A 17,289-nucleotide genomic window follows, 5' to 3' on the forward strand; every position below is an offset into this window, starting at 1 on the left:
TAAAACCTGACTGGATTGCAGCTCCTGAGGAAAAGGTTTAGAGACCTCTGCTCTAACACACATTTGTTCTCGTGCACATGATAAATATAGGGTCAGATTAAGGAACGGGAATGCTCACACACCTACTTACTGAGACTCGCTCACACACATACATGCAGACTGACAGGCTGGGGAGGGATAGGTTGCATTCCGAGTGGGGGTGGTATTGCTCTAGCGAGTGCTTGTAAGTTGCAGCCTAGGGAGATGGAAGGAGGGGACATCAGTTACTGGAGGTGTGTGTGTGTGTAAGAACATAAGAAAATGCCATACTGGGTCAGACCAAGGGTCCATCAAGCCCAGCATCCTGTTACCAACAGTGGCCAATCCAGGCCATAAGAACCTGGCAAGTACCCAAAAACCAAGTCTATTCCATGTAACCATTGCTAATGGCAGTGGCTATTCTCTAAGTGAACTTAATAGCAGGTAATGGACTTCTCCTCCAAGAACTTATCCAATCCTTTTTTAAACACAGCTATACTAACTGCACTAACCACATCCTCTGGCAACAAATTCCAGAGTTTAATTGTGTGTTGAGTGAAAAAGAACTTTCTCCGATTAGTTTTAAATGTGCCCCATGCTAACTTCATGGAGTGCCCCCTAGTCTTTCTACTATCCGAAAGAGTAAATAACCGATTCACATCTACCCGTTCTAGACCTCTCATGATTTTAAACACCTCTATCATATCCCCCCTCAGCCGTCTCTTCTTCAAGCTGAAAAGTCCTAACCTCTTTAGTCTTTCCTCATAGGGGAGCTGTACCATCCCCTTTATCATTTTGGTAGCCCTTTGTACCTTCTCCATCGCAATTATATCTTTTTTGAGATGCGGCGACCAGAATTGTACACAGTATTCAAGGTGCGGTCTCACCATGGAGCGATACAGAGGCATTATGACATTTTCCGTTTTATTCATCATTCCTTTTCTAATAATTCCCAACATTCTGTTTGCTTTTTTGACTGCCGCAGCACATTGAACCGACGATTTCAATGTGTTATCCACTATGACACCTAGATCTCTTTCTTGGGTTGTAGCACCTAATATGGAACCCAACATTGTGTAATTATAGCATGGGTTATTTTTCCCTATATGCATCACCTTGCACTTATCCACATTAAATTTCATCTGCCATTTGGATGCCCAATTTTCCAGTCTCACAAGGTCTTCCTGCAAGATTCTGCTTAACCAGGGAGGAAAAACCAGAAGGCTTGTTGCCCCAGGAGCTAGTCAGTCCTTTTCCTCTTCACCCAGCCTAGGCCGGACGAAAGCAGACTACAGCAGAGATATGCTATCCTACCACCAGGTGGAGACAGAGAATACAGGGAAGCTGATGACAGCATGAGACCGTATATAGGGTGATGTCAGCAAACCTGTTTGCTGCCTCCATCTGCTGGTTGGAGAGCATAAACTCAGGCATCTGGACTGGACCCGCTGGATTAACAGCAACTTTTTTAGTTGCTGTACACTGCTTTGGACAGCTTTCTAAAGACTAGGGAAGCCTAAAGAAACAAATAAACCAGCATCACAGTGCAAAATGCAAAGACTTTCCCAGAAAACTTCCCCTTATCGACTTCTGAAGCCCACAGGCAGAAACTGAAAGCAAATCATAATTTCTTGCAAAAAAAAAAAAAAAAAAATGGAACCTAAAAATAAAGCTTTCCGTTGTATTATTATGAAAATAAAATCTAAAATTACCTTGCATATAGGAACAATCTCCACAGAGAACGTGCTCTTGTAATTATAAGCATTGCTATGAATATCATGTGATATCAAACGCTGGGAGGATTTAGATCTGAAAAAGAAAATGGTGGGTTAATTGCCAGCACTGAAAATTAAAACCGGCTACTTACATTCAATAAAAGCCTTTCTGGGACGGGCTCCTCCCAAGGATGGAAGCGGACAGACTGCGCCACAGAGCACGGCACGGACAATCAAGACCTTTCACTCAATACCTACAGGCAGATACGCTGGCAGTCAGCTGCTGGCTGCTCACTTTCATGACTCCGAGAAAGTGACTTCTCCATTGTTACATATGTCAGACTGATTACTTGAGGGCTTACAGACATTCTACAAGCAAATCTGTCTTCCAGAAATGCAAATTATTCTAGCTACTCTTGAATTGAGATTTACATTATCTGGGCTTGCTCTCAAACTTTCTTTTTTTTTTTTTTTTGCCAAGCTCAACATCAAAAATAACTCATTCATATCTGAATTCATTCATGGAACGGAAAGTCTGGAGAAGAGAGATTTGGTATGCGCTCAGTTTATAGGACACTGGCAGCCCGATCACTTCATTAGCAGCTTTACATTATTGCCGGGCAAGTCAATTTCTATGAAGAGGCACAAACTTTGGAAATTATTGTCATGAAAATGTATGGAGAATGTTACTTTGTGAAGTTACAAAGCACAAATCATGTAGCACATCTGCACAGTCCTCTATAATCAAGCATCCTCTAATTGTTGCAATGCCCCGACAGATTCTAACATGTACACAAAAGGGGAATGCGTGTATCACAATAGGTCAATCCGATAGTCCTCACTGATAATCTTCCCTTGTCAGACAAACCTCTCTATGCAGGCGATATGCCTACTCCCCAAAGAAAGAATTTGACTGGGTCAAGGAAGAGCCTCAGTGGTCAAGTTCCATTTTTTTTTCTAGGGCAGCTATTCCCAAATTCATTTCTTGAGATCCACAAAGAAGTCAGATATATAAGATTCATGCAATGAATAATCACAAGATAGCAGCCTACATGGGGTTTAAAAATCATAACTAATTTACATACTTGGTTACCCTGAAACAAGATCTCAAAGAAACAATTTTGGAACACATGCATTAGATACCTCTCATAATCTGATCAGCATTCTAATAGGATGATTTCCTTCTTACTGATCACGGAGTTCCAGGTTTTCTTTGACAACCTTTTCCACAAAACGTCAAATCCCATTTTCACTGTCAATTAACAAAGAAGTACTACTCTCAAATAAGATGATAAATGTTAGGAGGCTCTACCATAGATACATATTTAAGAAAAAAAAAAAAAATAAGATGAGAACTAGACCACAGAAAGCTTCTAGCAATGTGGCTGCCCAATCTTACCCACATCCCTCATTCCCATATGACCTAGGTGCAAGATCAAACTCACTTTCTAGCACCACTGTGAGAAATGCAACCAAGCAAGGACTAGGCATAGTCATTTTCTGATCTAAAAATTAGAAATATAGATTTTTTTACTACCATGAGGAAAAAGAATTCAGCAAAGGTCATGATACATGTTAGACAGCCAAGACCTTTTGGGAACATGGCTTGGACTTTTTGGGAACATAAGAAACCAAGATGGTAGCGACAAAGGTGCCTGGTCTTGCCTTGCTGTTCCAGGAAATCCTGCCCATTTCCGCTGACATTAAGGGGCTGACATAAGATGATGCTCATTGTGGGGGTCACTCCTGAAGTAGCAAACCAAAAGAGGTTGCTCCTTTGGAGAGAAAGGGAGTGACTGGGAGAGATGGGGAGCATCTGTAGGAGTAATTAGCTTGGGATGTGTTGGAAATACGAGGAAGTTGTAGTTTTGGTCTCTACCCAATCTGGTTGACTTTAAAAAGAGCGTGCATGCGCCCATACACGCATATAATCGGCATATGAGTGGAGATAAGATTTTAAATCATGTGTGCACTTGCGCACATATGACTTAAAATGTGCCTACCGTATGTAAGTATGCTCTTAATTTTAAGAGGTTAATTGAGCAAACCTACTTCGCGTATCTCCCATAGGACCCTGTCACATTTAACTCATGCATGTATGTATGCGTACAACCTTATGCGCGTACCGATGCTCTATAGAGGGCAATACAGCATGCACAAAGACGCACGCAAGATGTTGCTGCCTTGGCCTACCACACAGTGTGCCAACTAAGCCTAAAGCAGGGCCTAGCCCACAAGGAGGCCACTCAACCCAATCAGAAGCCCACTTCCCCTTACCCCAACGGGATCGGGAACGACATCAGTACAATGCGCCAAGCAAGAAGACCAGAGGAAATCTTACTGAAACCCCTCCAAATGTCTCTGAATCAGGAGTTAAATCCTCTTCTCTTTTTTTTTTTTTTTTAATATAAACTTACCTGGGCTCAGCGCTTACCAGCTCAGTACAGAGAGTCTCCAGCTGTGGGTAGTGAGGGCTTTGGCCGTCACCACTGCGCTGCCTTTCAGCTGCTTAATCAAAGTCCACGCCGGGAACCAGCTACCGGACCAAGGCTCACCTCTGAGGGATCTCAGGAATCACCTCAAGAATTCTCAACTGAGGGAGGGACCTTACCGCAGGAGAGCGAGACTCAATTTTTTTCTCCAATTTAAAAGTAGAATTTCTTCTTCCAAAATGTCCAGCGATCCCCATAGGGAGAAGTGCGTTTACCATCTGCTGGAGATGGAGAAATACTGAAGGGCTGAAGTCACTGTAGAGGTGTATGTAGGGTGACGTTAGCTTTGAAACCTGACTGTCGCCATCTGCTGGCAGGGAAACATAACCTCGTTGGTCCTGAGTCCTTCTGGCTACAAGCTAGGAAACGGTGGTGGGACTGCTTGGCAATAGTGATCATAATATGAATAAATTTGAATTAATGAAAAGAAGGGGGACCATAAGTAAATCCATGGGTCTAGCACTAAACTTTCAAAAGAAAAAAACTTTGATAAAATGAAAAAAAGTTAAAAACAAAAAACAAAAAAAAAACAAACTGAAAGGTGCAGCTACAAAGGTCTCATATGCAACAGGTATAGACATTGTTAAAAAATACCATCTTAAGTGCAGTCCAGATGTATTCCACCTATTAAGAAAGGTGGAAGAAAGGTCAAAAGATTGCCAGATTGGGTAAAAAGTGAGATGAAAGAGGCTATTTTTAGCCAAAAGTCCTTCATTCAAAACTGAAAGAAGGATCCATCAGAAGAAAATAGGATAAAACATAAGCACTGCCAAGTTAAAAGTAAGACATTGATAAGACAGACTAAGAGAGAATTTGAAAAGAAGTTGGCCAAAGAGGCAGAAACTAATAATAAATACTTTTTAAAATATATCTGAAGCAGAAAGCCTGTGAGAGAGTCTGAAGGACCATTAGAGGATCCAGAGATTAACGGGGCACTTAGGAAAGATTTGCTTCAGTGTTTACTGAAGTGGATTATTGGGGAGATACCTGTTCCAGAGACTGTTTTGAAGGGTTACGATTCAGATGAACTGAACCAAATCACAGTGAACCTGGAAGATATGGTACGCCAGATTGACAAACTGAAGAGTAGTAAATCACCTGGACTGGATGGTATACACCCCAAGGTTCTAAAAGAACTAAAAAATGAAATTTCAGACATATTACAATGAATTTGTAACCTATCATTAAAATCATCCATTGTACCTGAAGACTAGAAGGTGGCCAATGTAATCCCAATATTTAAAAAGGGCTCCAGGGGTGATCCGGGAAACTACAGACTGGTGAGACTGACTTTAGTGCCAGGAAAAATTGTGGAAACTTATAAAGAATAAAATCACAAAACATTTAGATATACATGGTTTAAAAGGGACACAGCCAGCATGGATTTACTCAAGAGAAGTTTTGCCTCACAAATCTACATTTTTTTGAAGGCATGAATAAACAACTGGACAAAGGTGAACCAGTAGATATGATATATTTTGATTTTCAGAAGGCATTCAACACCCTCATGAGAGGCTTCTAAGAAAGCTAAAATGTCATGGGATAGGAGATGATGTGCTTTTGTGGATTGCAAACTGGTTAAAAGACAGGAAACAGAGTAGGATTAAATGGTGTTTTTACAGTGGACAAAGATAAACAGTGGAGTGCCTCAGGGATCTGTACTAGGACTGGTGCTTTTTAATATATTTATAAATGATATGGACGAGTGAGGTGCTTATATTTGCGGATGACACAAAATTATGCAGAGTAGTTAAATCTCAAGCAGACTGTGATAAACCGCAGGAGGACCTTTTGAGATAGGAAGATTGGGCTTCCGAATGGCAGATGAAATTTAATGTGGACAAGTGCAAGGTGATGCATATAGGGAAAAATAACCCTTGCTGTAGTTACATAATGTTCGTTTCTATCTTAGGAGTTACCACCCAGGAAAGAGATCTAGGCATCATAGTGGATAATACACTGAAATCAACGGCTAGTGTACTGTGGGGTCAAAAAAGCAAACAATGTTTAGGAATTATTACGAAGGGAATGGCAAATAAAACAGTGGATGCCATAATGCCTCTGTATCACTCCACGGTGAGACTGTACCTTGAATACTGGTCGCCACATCTCAAAAAAGATATAGTTGTACTGGAGAAAGTGCAGAGAAGGGCGACAAATATGATAAGGGGCATGGAACAGCTTCCCTATGAGAAAAGGCTAAAGAGGTTAGGGCTGTTCAGTTTGGAGAAGAGACGACGGAGGGTGGGATATGATAGAGGACTACGAAATTATGAAAGGACTTGAACAAGTTAATTACGCTCTCAGATAATAGAAGAACTAGGGGGCACTGCATGAAGTTAGCAAGTAGCTCATTTAAAACAAACCAAAGAAAATTATTTTTCACTCAGCACATAGTTAAGCTCTGGAAGATAAGGCCATTGTGGAAAGACTAAACAAATTCTTTGCTTCGGTGTTTACAGAAGATTGTTGGGGAGTTACCATTCCGGAGACGGTTCAGATGAACTGAACCAAAATCACAGTGAACCTGGAAGACGTGGTAGGCCAGACTGACAAACTGAAGAGTAGTAAATCACCTGGATGGGATGGTATACACCCCAGTGTTCTGAAAGTGGCATGTGACAGCTGCCCTATGAGGAAAGGCTAAGGAAGTTAGGGCTGTTCCGTTTGGAGAGGAGATAACTGAGGGGGAATATGATAGAGGGTCTACAAAATCATGAAAGGACCTGAAGAAGTTAATGTAAATCAGTTATTTACTCTCTCAGATAACAGAAGAAGGACTAGGGGGCACTCCATGAAGTTAGCAAATAGCTCATTTAAAACAAATCAAAGAAAATTCTTTCACTCAGCACATAGTTAAGCTCTGAAATTCACCTGGCCAGAGGATATGGTTATGGCAGTTAGTGTAACTGGGTATAAAAAAGGTTTGGATAAGTTCCTAGAGGAAAAATCCATAATCTGCTATTAATTAATAAGCAATAGTAGCTTCGGTTTTATTTAATGTTTGGGACTTGCCAGATTCTTGGGACTTGGATTGGCCACTGTTGGAAACAGGATGCTGGGTTTGATGGACCCTTGGTCTGACCCAGTATGGCATATCTTATATTCTTAAGGGCATTAAGGGAATTTGGAAAGTTCCGGAAGCATCACTGGTTGACCTTTTTCTTCTTTAAAGTTGGGAGTGATTTCAAGAGGACTGGAGAAAGGCAGATTTGGTTTCTCTTCTCAAAAGTGGAAGTAAAAGGGGGGGGGGGGAGAAAATCACAGTTGTATTTTCATGATGTACTCTTATGTTCTACAATGTTTTCTTTTGTTTTTCATTTTTTGCCTCTGGTATACCATCTCCTTTTATGGTGATCTATATGTTGATTTTGCTATGAATGTCTGCCAGTTATCATGTTTGTAGGTTTGAGATTCTGTTTCTGTTTTATATGCAATAAACCTTTAAATGATAAAAAAAAAAAAGTGGAAGTAAAGAGGAGTCTGGGAACAAAAGACCAGTTAAATCTGACCTCGGCGGTGAATTAATGGAATTTCTGCTAAAAGCATAGGATACGGAAGTTTCTGGAATCCACTAGATAATATGTAAGGCAGCATGGTTTTACCAGAGTTTGGTCTTGTCAGATGAATCCAATCAATTCCTTTGATTTGGTGACTAGAAAGTTTGAGGAGAGTGTTAAATAATGGTTAATAAACATTACATTGAAAAAAAATGTAGTGTACTTGAATTTCAGCAAGGACCTTGACATAATTTTGCATATGTGATTTGTAAGCAAATTGAGCTCCCCTAGTTAGGGCCCTACAGTGACTGAGTGGATTAGAAACTTATCGAGCAGTAGGCGACAAAAAGAGTAGCGGTAAAGAAAGTTTGCTTTGATGAAAGGGTGGTTACTAAAGTTGTGCTGCCGAAATTGGTCCTTGGTCTTCTTAACATTTTTGACAATGATATTGTGAAAGGGCATCAGAAAAATGTTTGTCTTTTGGTGGATGATACCAAAATCTGCAACAGGATAGACACCCTAGAAGAAAGTGTGGAAAACATGAAAGGAGAGAGGGAAATCTAGTGAAGCTGAAATTCAATGCTAAAAAATGCAGAGTTAGGAATTTGGGCTATGAAAAGCCAAGAGAGCAGTACAACATAGGGGGTGAGGTCTTTCTTAAACAAAAGTGGGATCTGGGAGTGATCATATCTGATAATCTTAAAAGGTGGCCAAACAGGTAGACAAGACAACAAAAGCCAATGTTATATAGAAAGAGGAATTGCCAGCAATAAAAAGATGGCAAAAATACCTTTGTGGAAGTCTCTAATGAGCTCTCATTTGGAAATACTGTGTACAGTTCTGGAGACAGCACCTTCAAATAGATATAAACCGGACAGAGTCGGTCCAGAGGGCAGCTAGTAAAATATCAGAATCTTCATCATGAAGTGTATGGGGACAAACTTAAAGATCTAACCAAGTATATCCTGGAGGAAAAGGAGAGATATGCGAGATGCGACCTCCAAGGAATAAATGCACAGGAAAGCAGGCCTCTTTCTTCGGAAAGGAGTCTCTGGGATAAGAGTGAAAAGGGGGTAGACTCAGTAGTAATCTAAGAAAATAAAAGGTGGAGGTCGCATGGAACAACCTCCCTGTGGAGGTGGAGGAGAGGAGGACTGTATCAGAATTCAAGAAAACAAAAGGCAAGCACAGAGGATCTCTAAGGACTGGGAAGGGACAATAAAACCGAGCAAAAGATGTAGATAGGCCATATGGTCTTTATCTGCCATCATGTTATATGAGGTCCATATTCAAAAAGCCATTTAGATGGACAACTCAAACGTTATCCACCTAAATGTCAAATGTGGCAATAGTCAGCCACTTATCCGTCTAAATTATAGCCAGAGAAGTAGTTAACGGGCTATAATTTAGCGGGATAAAAAAAGGGGGCATTTCGGGGGTGTTCCAGGGAGGGGCTGAAATGCCGGATAACTTTAGGCCTGCTAAGTAGCGCTGTCTTTACTTAACAAAATAAAGGCTCAGAGTGCCAATCCCCCCCCCCCCAAGCACGATACTAAGGCCCTCTCAGGCCATACTCTCCTAAACCCCCCCCCCCAAACCTTTTAAAATATTCGTGACGTGCCCAGCACTATTCGCCAGCCTGGGTCCCCACAAAAGGCAGGGAGGGGATTGGCCCTCTGGGCTTTTAATTTGTTAGCCGGGCTCGTATCTGCTGCAAATGCTGAGGGCTAGATGGGAATAGGGCAGGGCTTCCCAAACCTTTAGCCAATGTGACCCTATTTTACCATTTGAAAGTTCACATGACCTCCCCCCCCCCCAGAGGATGACCAAACCAGAAGAGCGGGGGGAGTGGTTCATCTGCAACAATCACCATCCCCTCATTCCAACTGATTCTCCACCCTCTCCAGTCGATGCTTTCCCTTAACCTCCACTCTCCCCCTCCAGAGGACGTCCTCTCACAACCTCCGCCTCTCCAGCTGATTCCCTCTTACTTCTTCCAGCTCTTCTCACCTTCCCAGCCCTTCCTCCGTCTCTCTCTCACCCTCTCCAGCCCTTTTCACATCCTCCTAGCTGGACCTCTCCCCTCCAAGTCATTTGTATAACCCCCAATCGTTCCTCTGTCATCCCCTCCCCCTCTCACCCCATTCCTCTGCACCTCCAACTCTTCGCTCTCATCCCCCCCCCAACTCTACCCTCTCACCCACAGCTCCTCTCTTGCATCCCCCCCAGTGTTATTCCTCCCCTCACCTTCCACAGCCAATCCCTCTCCCACTGATCCAGCCCTTAAACCTTTCTTGCATCTGATCCCTCCTTCTCCAAGCAGCCCCTTTGGCCGGGGTCAGCAGCAACATTTTCCTTTGGGCTCCAGGCCAAACGTGAATGAGAAGTAGGGCAACATTTTTCTCTTGGGTAGGTTCGGTGGTGAGTGGGTGAGAAGCAGTTGACGGCCTTCACTGGTCTTTGCACACTCAGCCCCACCCTTCCTCTCGTGGCTGGTCCCAAAGCCTGATCTGCAAGTGGCAGCAGAATCAGTAACGAAAGTCAGTACCGATTCCGTGAGCCAGTGCAAGGTCACAGGCCCTGCAGCAGCTTCTAACCATGAATGCCGGTATAGAAAAACCTTAAATAAAATAAATAATCCATTTGCGTGCAGGCTTCCTGTGACTGCGTAAACCCGTGCGAGGGCGAGACCACCACCGCTGGACCTTTGAGTGCAAGCTGGCTTACGAGCCCCCCCCCATGCTGACTTCCACTAGGAAGAGGCTGGCAGCGTCTGAAGAGCTCTGGTGACAGCAGCTGGGGTCCCAACCCACAGTATGGGAAGCCCTGGAATAGGAGGAAATGGGCTTAATTGGGTGCGTTTCTCAGCCACTTGTATCGAGGTTATGTGATGGTCTGCAGAAACCACTCACCACCCCAAAAGTATTTATTGCTGCCATAGTTAAAATTAATAAAAAAAAAAAAAAAAAAAAAGATTTAAACACACAAAGATATCTGGTTAAGTAGCACATTATCCGGCCAAAAAGGTCAAATAACTAAAAAAAAAAAATTACCCGGCTATATTCAAACATAATTAGTTAGGTTTTTTGTTATCCGGCTATGTGTAAGCTGCATAACTTTAGGCTGGTGTATTCAGTGGGACGTTTATCCCGCTGAATATATGGGACAAGTTATCCACTAACCAGCCTACTGAATATGGACCTCTATATTTCTATGAATTGGAGGAAACAGACAAGTTAGAGGACACGGAGTCAGAAGTCAGTTCTTTCTTTAAGAACTGCTTGGTTGGCTTTCAAGTGTTTGTTTATTGCAGAGGGCACGGTTCTCTGAACCAGGGGCAGTGAACAAAGCTCACAGGGCCGTTAAAAACTGGTTTTTTTTTCCATGCAAACAACTGTTTGCTACTGCTTATTCCCCCCCCGAGACTGTGCACTCAAACACCCAAACGTTGTACTGGATTTTGATGATGTATTCCACCGAGTTACAGAGAGAGCTCGCCAGTCACAGATCAGCATGGCCTGCAGGAAGCCAGAGCTTTGGGGCTTGGCTACTGAGGAGGGTAACTGCCGGAGGAAGCAAAGCCTGCATTCTCGGAGTCATCCAGCTTCCCCGAAGGAGCATCATGACACTATCAGGCTGATCTGACATTGTATGCTCACGAATAAAAAACATAGGATACAAGCCCAACATTTGAAATACAAGAGATTTTTCCCCCAGTTCTGTCGGCCGATATTCTTTTTTATTTTTTTTTTCTTTTGCAGTTTCTTCCTCCTCCTTTAGATCCCAAGCCCAAGCAAAATCAGTGCTGGGATTTTTCATGCATTAAATATTAGTAGCCAGTTAGTTTCCTAACTTGTTCTGGGCGATCGTCAGCCAGTCAGGATACTCCCAATGAATATCCAAAATCACCCTCATGCATATTCATTGTGTAAATCCGGGAAAAACCTAGCTGTGGATCCCTCAGGACAGGCTAGGGAGGCACTATCCTAGACCAAGCTTCACTAGATCCCTCCCCCCCCCATGTCTTCCACACTTTCCAGGATATGTACCCTGTTGCAGATTTTGATATCTTCCATAAAAAGGCAAACCTTTCCCCAACGGCCCCCTCTATAAAATGTTAAGCAGAACCAGGCCGAAGACTGAGCCCTACAGCAGAACGTTCACCGATAACCTCCATTTCCTCGGAGAAAGCCACTAGCCTTTGTCACCTCCCACCCAAGCAATTTCTAACTCTATGGGGCAACATACCTGCAGGGAACGGTACACTGAAGGAATTCCACCATCTTCTGAGCATGCTGCTTTGAAGCATAGTAGAAGTCAAGTCCATCTTGAAAATAAAAGACCCAAAACAATTTTCCACTAAACCAAAACGTCAAGGGCAAAACACTTAGCAGAAATGGAAAAGTTTACACGCTGTGACATTAAAGTCAGACTTAATCCCTTTATTGCTACAAACCAAGCAATGACATATAACTGGGAAACTGATGAAGATATTATTAGGGAACTTGATGCTTATAAAATTAATTTGGGATTTATTTGGAGCCTTTCACCCAAACAGGACTGCAATATATGGAAGGGCTTCCTCCAGCAGCCGCTGAGAAGCAAACAGCAGACTCTCTTGGGACTGGGAGAGAAAGAGGGCTCTTTACATCCTTCTTCTCTCACACGTTTTATCCAGCTACATTTTTTGCATTCTTTGCCATTAGTCCCTGACCGGAAGCAGTGGCCAATGAATGCACAGGCTACTTGCTCAGACCAGTTGAAATATCCCACAAGATACCAGCAAGGAAAGGGGGAAGGTAAAATTGTTCTTGCCTGATCATTTTTTTTTTCCTTGAGTCCTGCTAGACCAGTCCATTACTCTTGGGATTTCTCCATTCCTCAGCTATCAGGGACAGAGGGCTCACCCTTTTCCATGAACACATTCCTGGTCATAAAAGAGGGAGTGGTCCTAGGCCCTTGCCAGTAGCCTCCTACCAAAGCAACTGGACAAGGACCCCCTTCTTTTCTATTTTGGTCCCTCGAGGGGGAGGGGCAAAACAGGAAGAGAGAGAGAGAGAGAGAGAGAGACCATTAACCTTGTGCAACTCTGCTTATGGTCCCTGTATTCCAAGATGGAGCCCGGACTGGTCTAGCAAGACTCAAGAAAATTATCAGGCAAGAACAATTTTACCTTCTTTTTCGTCTACTAGACCAGTCTATTACTCTTGTCAGATGCTAAAGCTACCTCCTAGGATGGGTGGGAGGAAGACATAGTTCCTCTAAGAACCCCCGGTCCTGAAGGCCAATTCCTCTTTCGTTGGAATATCCAGCCTCTAGTACTTGGAGAAGGAGTGAAAGGATGAACAAGTGTGGTCCTGCAGATTTCACCTGGGAAGACTGATGATGCTTCTGCTCAGGATGTCTCCTGCACTCAGGGAGAGCGGGCATGGAGTGCCACTGCTGCTTGCCTACCATTGAGCATACAAGTCGAAGAGATGATCTCTTCAATCCATCTTGTTATTGTGGCCTTGGATCCTTGTCAGCTCATCCTGATGTGGCCCGTTTCCTGGAAAGGAGTGAAATACCTTCATCCTCCTTTGTGGTTTCCGGTGCCCTTATGGAGTCTTTAATTTGGTATTGGATTTCTTGGCGGACCCTATGTTTAGACCGATGTGTAACTTGACCTTGCGGTTACGGACTTTGAAAACGGTGTTTCTTGTGGCAATTTGTTCTGTGCATAGGGTTTCCGAACTGCAGGCCTTGTCACATTAAGAAAAGTGCCACATTAAGAAAAGTGGAAAGAAGGCAAAACGATTACCGGCATGGTTAAAAGGGGAGGTGAAAGAAGCTAATTTAGCCAAAAGATCTTCATTCAAAAATTGGAAGAAGGATCCAACAGAAGAAAATAGGATAAAGCATAAACGTTGGCAAGTTAAATGTAAGACATTGATAAGACAGGCTAAGAGAGAATTTGAAAAGAAGTTGGCTGTAGAGGCAAAAACTCACAGTAAAAACTTTTTTAAATATATCCGAAGCAGAAAGCCTGTGAGGGAGTAGGTTGGACTGTTAGATGATCGAGGGGTTAAAGGGGCACTTAGAGAAAATAAGGCCATCGCGGAAAGAATAAATGATTTCTTTGCTTCGGTGTTTACTGAAGAGGATGTTGGGGAGGTACCCATAATGGAGAAGGTTTTCATGGGTAATGATTCAGATGGACTGAATCAAATCACGGTGAACCTAGAAGATGTGGTAGGCCTGATTGACAAGCTGAAGAGTAGAAAATCACCTGGACCGGATGGTATACACCCCCAGAGTTCTGAAGGAACTAAAAAATGAAATTTCAGACCTATTAGTAAAAATTTGTAACCTATCATTAAAATCATCCATTGTACCTGAAGACTGGAGGATAACAAATGTAACCCCAATATTTAAAAAGGGCTCCAGGGGCGATCCGGGAAACTACAGACCGGTTAGCCTGACTTCAGTGCCAGGAAAAATAGTGGAAAGTGTTCTAAACATCAAAATCACAGAACATATAGAAAGACATGGTTTAATGGAACAAAGTCAGCATGGCTTTACCCAGGGCAAGTCTTGCCTCAAATCTGCTTCACTTTTTTGAAGGAGTTAATAAACATGTGGATAAAGGTGAACCGGTAGATATAGTATACTTGGATTTTCAGAAGGCATTTGACAAAGTTCCTCATGAGAGGCTTCTGGGAAAAGTAAAAAGTCATGGGATAGGTGGCCGATGTCCTTTCGTGGATTGCAAACTAGCTAAAAGACAGGAAACAGAGAGTAGGATTAAATGGACAATTTTCTCAGTGGAAGGGAGTGGGCAGTGGAGTTCCTCAGGGATCTGTATTGGGACCCTTACTTTTCAATATATTTATAAATGATCTGGAAAGAAATACGACGAGTGAGATAATCAAATTTGCAGATGACACAAAATTGTTCATAGTAGTTAAATCACAAGCAGATTGTGATAAATTGCAGGAAGACCTTGTGAGACTGGAAAATTGGGCATCAAAATGGCAGATGAAATTTAATGTGGATAAGTGCATGGTGATGCATATAGGGAAAAATAACCCGTGCTATAATTACACAATGTTGGGTTCCATAATAGGTGCTACAATCCAAGAAAGAGATCTAGGCGTCATAGTGGATAACACATTGAAATTGTCGGTTCAGTGTGCTGCGGCAGTCAAAAAAGCAAACAGAATGTTGGGAATTAGGAAGGGAATGGTGAATAAAACAGAAAATATCACAATGCCTCTGTATCGCTCCATGGTGAGACCGCACCTTAAATACTGTGTACAATTCTGGTCGCCGCATCTCAAAAAAGATATAATTGTGATGGAGAAGGTACAGAGAAGGGCGACCAAAATGATAAAGGGAATGGAACAGCTCCCCTATGAGGAAAGACTAAAGAGGTTAGGACTTTTCAGCTTTGAGAAGAGACGGCTGAGGGGGGATATGATAAAGATGTTTAAAAGTATGAGAGGTCTAGAACGGGTAGATGTGAATCTGTTATTTACTCTTTCGGATAGTAGAAAGACTAGGGGACACTCCATGAAGTTAGCATGGGGCACATTTAAAACTAATCGGAGAAAGTTCTTTTTCACTCAACGCACAATTAAACTCTGGAATTTGTTGCCAGAGAATGTGGTTCGTGCAGTTAGTATAGCTGTGTTTAAAAAAGGATTGGATAAGTTCTTGGAGGAGAAGTCCATTACCTGCTATTAAGTTCACTTAGAGAATAGCCACTGCCATTAGCAATGGTTACATGGAATAGACTTGGTTTTTGGGTACTTGCCAGGTTCTTATGGCCTGGATTGGCCACTGTTGGTAACAGGATGCTGGGCTTGATGGACCCTTGGTCTGACCCAGTATGGCATGCTCTTATGTTCCTGTTCTTCAGAGCAGGAGCAGGGCGCGAGCCCTTCCGTGGGACACTGCCTAATGGTGCTGTCCCGGCCAGTCCCTTTTTCTCTAACCCGTTCTTTGGCATGTACCAGTCGATACTTGCGTGGCAGCGGGCCTTTGAAAATCCTCGCAGCTCGCACGCAGCCCGGCCACGCGCATATCTCCTGGTTTTAATGCATGCCGGGTTTTTAATAAACGGGCCGTTTACCAGGCCAGGGCCGCACCCTGACTCTGGGAGCACAGAGAGTCCGTCTAGTCTTGTCCACAGCTGCAGGAAACTAAGACTACTGGCAAAGGCCTAGAACCATGCCCCCTTTTATGACTAAGAGTGAGGTCACGGAAAGGGTGCGCCCCCTGTCTCTGACAGGGAAATCCCGAGAGTAACGGTCTGGTCCAGCAAAATAACCAAAACCAGGCAATTTCATCGTGCACACAAAGAAGAAGAAATGGTCCTCCCAGTGGGACAGCAGGGTCCTGCTCTCACAGACCTCAGACATTCTCGTGACCCTCCCCCCCCATGAATTACAGCGAGTGAAGTCAGACTGCACACTCTTTCACACGGCTCTCTCTTTTGAAATTACCGCTGCGAGTTACATGTACAGTGTGCTGCCACGACAGCCTGTATGCAGAATTATCCTCCGGGGCCAGTTCTGCCCGTAGGCCAAAAGCTGCACTGTGTGCGTCTGCTTCTACTGCAGCAGCAGGGTGCAAGGAAGACTTAGTCTTTTTTTCTTGAAACACGGAGAGAGATCTTTCAACTGCACAGAAATAAAATGTTAGCTAATCACCTTATAAACAAGACTGACTATAATACCCGAGGCAAAAGTAGCATCGTTTCTAGTATCTTTACAGCTCATTGCGTACTAATTAAAAAGAATATTTAATTTAGGCACAGCAAACACCGTGAAACCGCGAGACAAAGCGGATGTAGATCATCTAAAAATAAAACAAGGTACTGATGTTGTGAATTTAAATGAAGTGCGGTCCTATGACACACACCAACCCCCGAGTTATTCTCTCCACAGGGCTCTCCCTCCCCATGCCAGTCCCAATCTTGTCCCTCTGTGGCACAAACACGCTTTGGCTCCTTGAGGAAGGAGGGGAGATTCGGCTGGGGTGCCCAAATTTCTGACCCCCCAAAATAAAGGTGAATTTAAGTGTCCAAAAAAATGCAGGAGCAATAGCTCACTCTTCCATTTTGCTTCCCAATAATTGTAATTCTTAATCCCACTATAAAGACTGTCCTACAAAAGCAATACAGGTAGGTGTTTCGCCACAAGAGATTGGCAGGGCAGCTACTTGGAAATCTTTGCACACGTTTGCTAAGCATTACCGTTTGGACGTCCGGGCTCCGGATCTTAATTATTTTGGCAGCAGTGTGCTTCGAGCGGGACTTTCCGGGTCCCACCCCTACTAACCCATAGGGAGGCCTTCAGGCGCATCCCATTCCCAGGTCATAAGCTGTAAAAGCATCGGCAAAACAGGATCCCCTGAAGAAGGATCCGTCACCGGCCGCGGTGCCTGAATATCTAGTTCCTGTAGCACATGAGAAATCAAAGGGTCTAGCTGCTCCTTTCGAAATAATTGGAGCACCCGCTGATCATCCCCCTCCAACAGAGCGGCATTGTCAACATCATCGCTCATATCCACGCCAAGAAC

The 17,289-nt window shown here is 43.3% G+C and overlaps 1 protein-coding gene across 5 annotated transcripts in view; it reads right to left on the minus strand.

The window, feature by feature from the left end:
• Positions 1-17,289, minus strand: part of NMD3 (NMD3 ribosome export adaptor) — a 99,712-nt gene that overhangs the window by 36,911 nt on the left and 45,512 nt on the right. For all 5 annotated transcript variants that reach the window (XM_029616567.1, XM_029616563.1, XM_029616566.1 and 2 more), the window contains 2 exons: positions 11,974-12,052; positions 1,731-1,827 (listed from right to left, as the gene is read on the minus strand). In XM_029616567.1, the coding sequence (XP_029472427.1) occupies positions 1,731-1,827; positions 11,974-12,052 (176 nt within the window). The remainder of the gene's footprint in view (positions 1-1,730; positions 1,828-11,973; positions 12,053-17,289) is intronic.

Source organism: Rhinatrema bivittatum, chromosome 9, assembly GCF_901001135.1.
Source record: "Rhinatrema bivittatum chromosome 9, aRhiBiv1.1, whole genome shotgun sequence".
Classification (NCBI taxonomy): Eukaryota; Metazoa; Chordata; class Amphibia; order Gymnophiona; family Rhinatrematidae; genus Rhinatrema; species Rhinatrema bivittatum.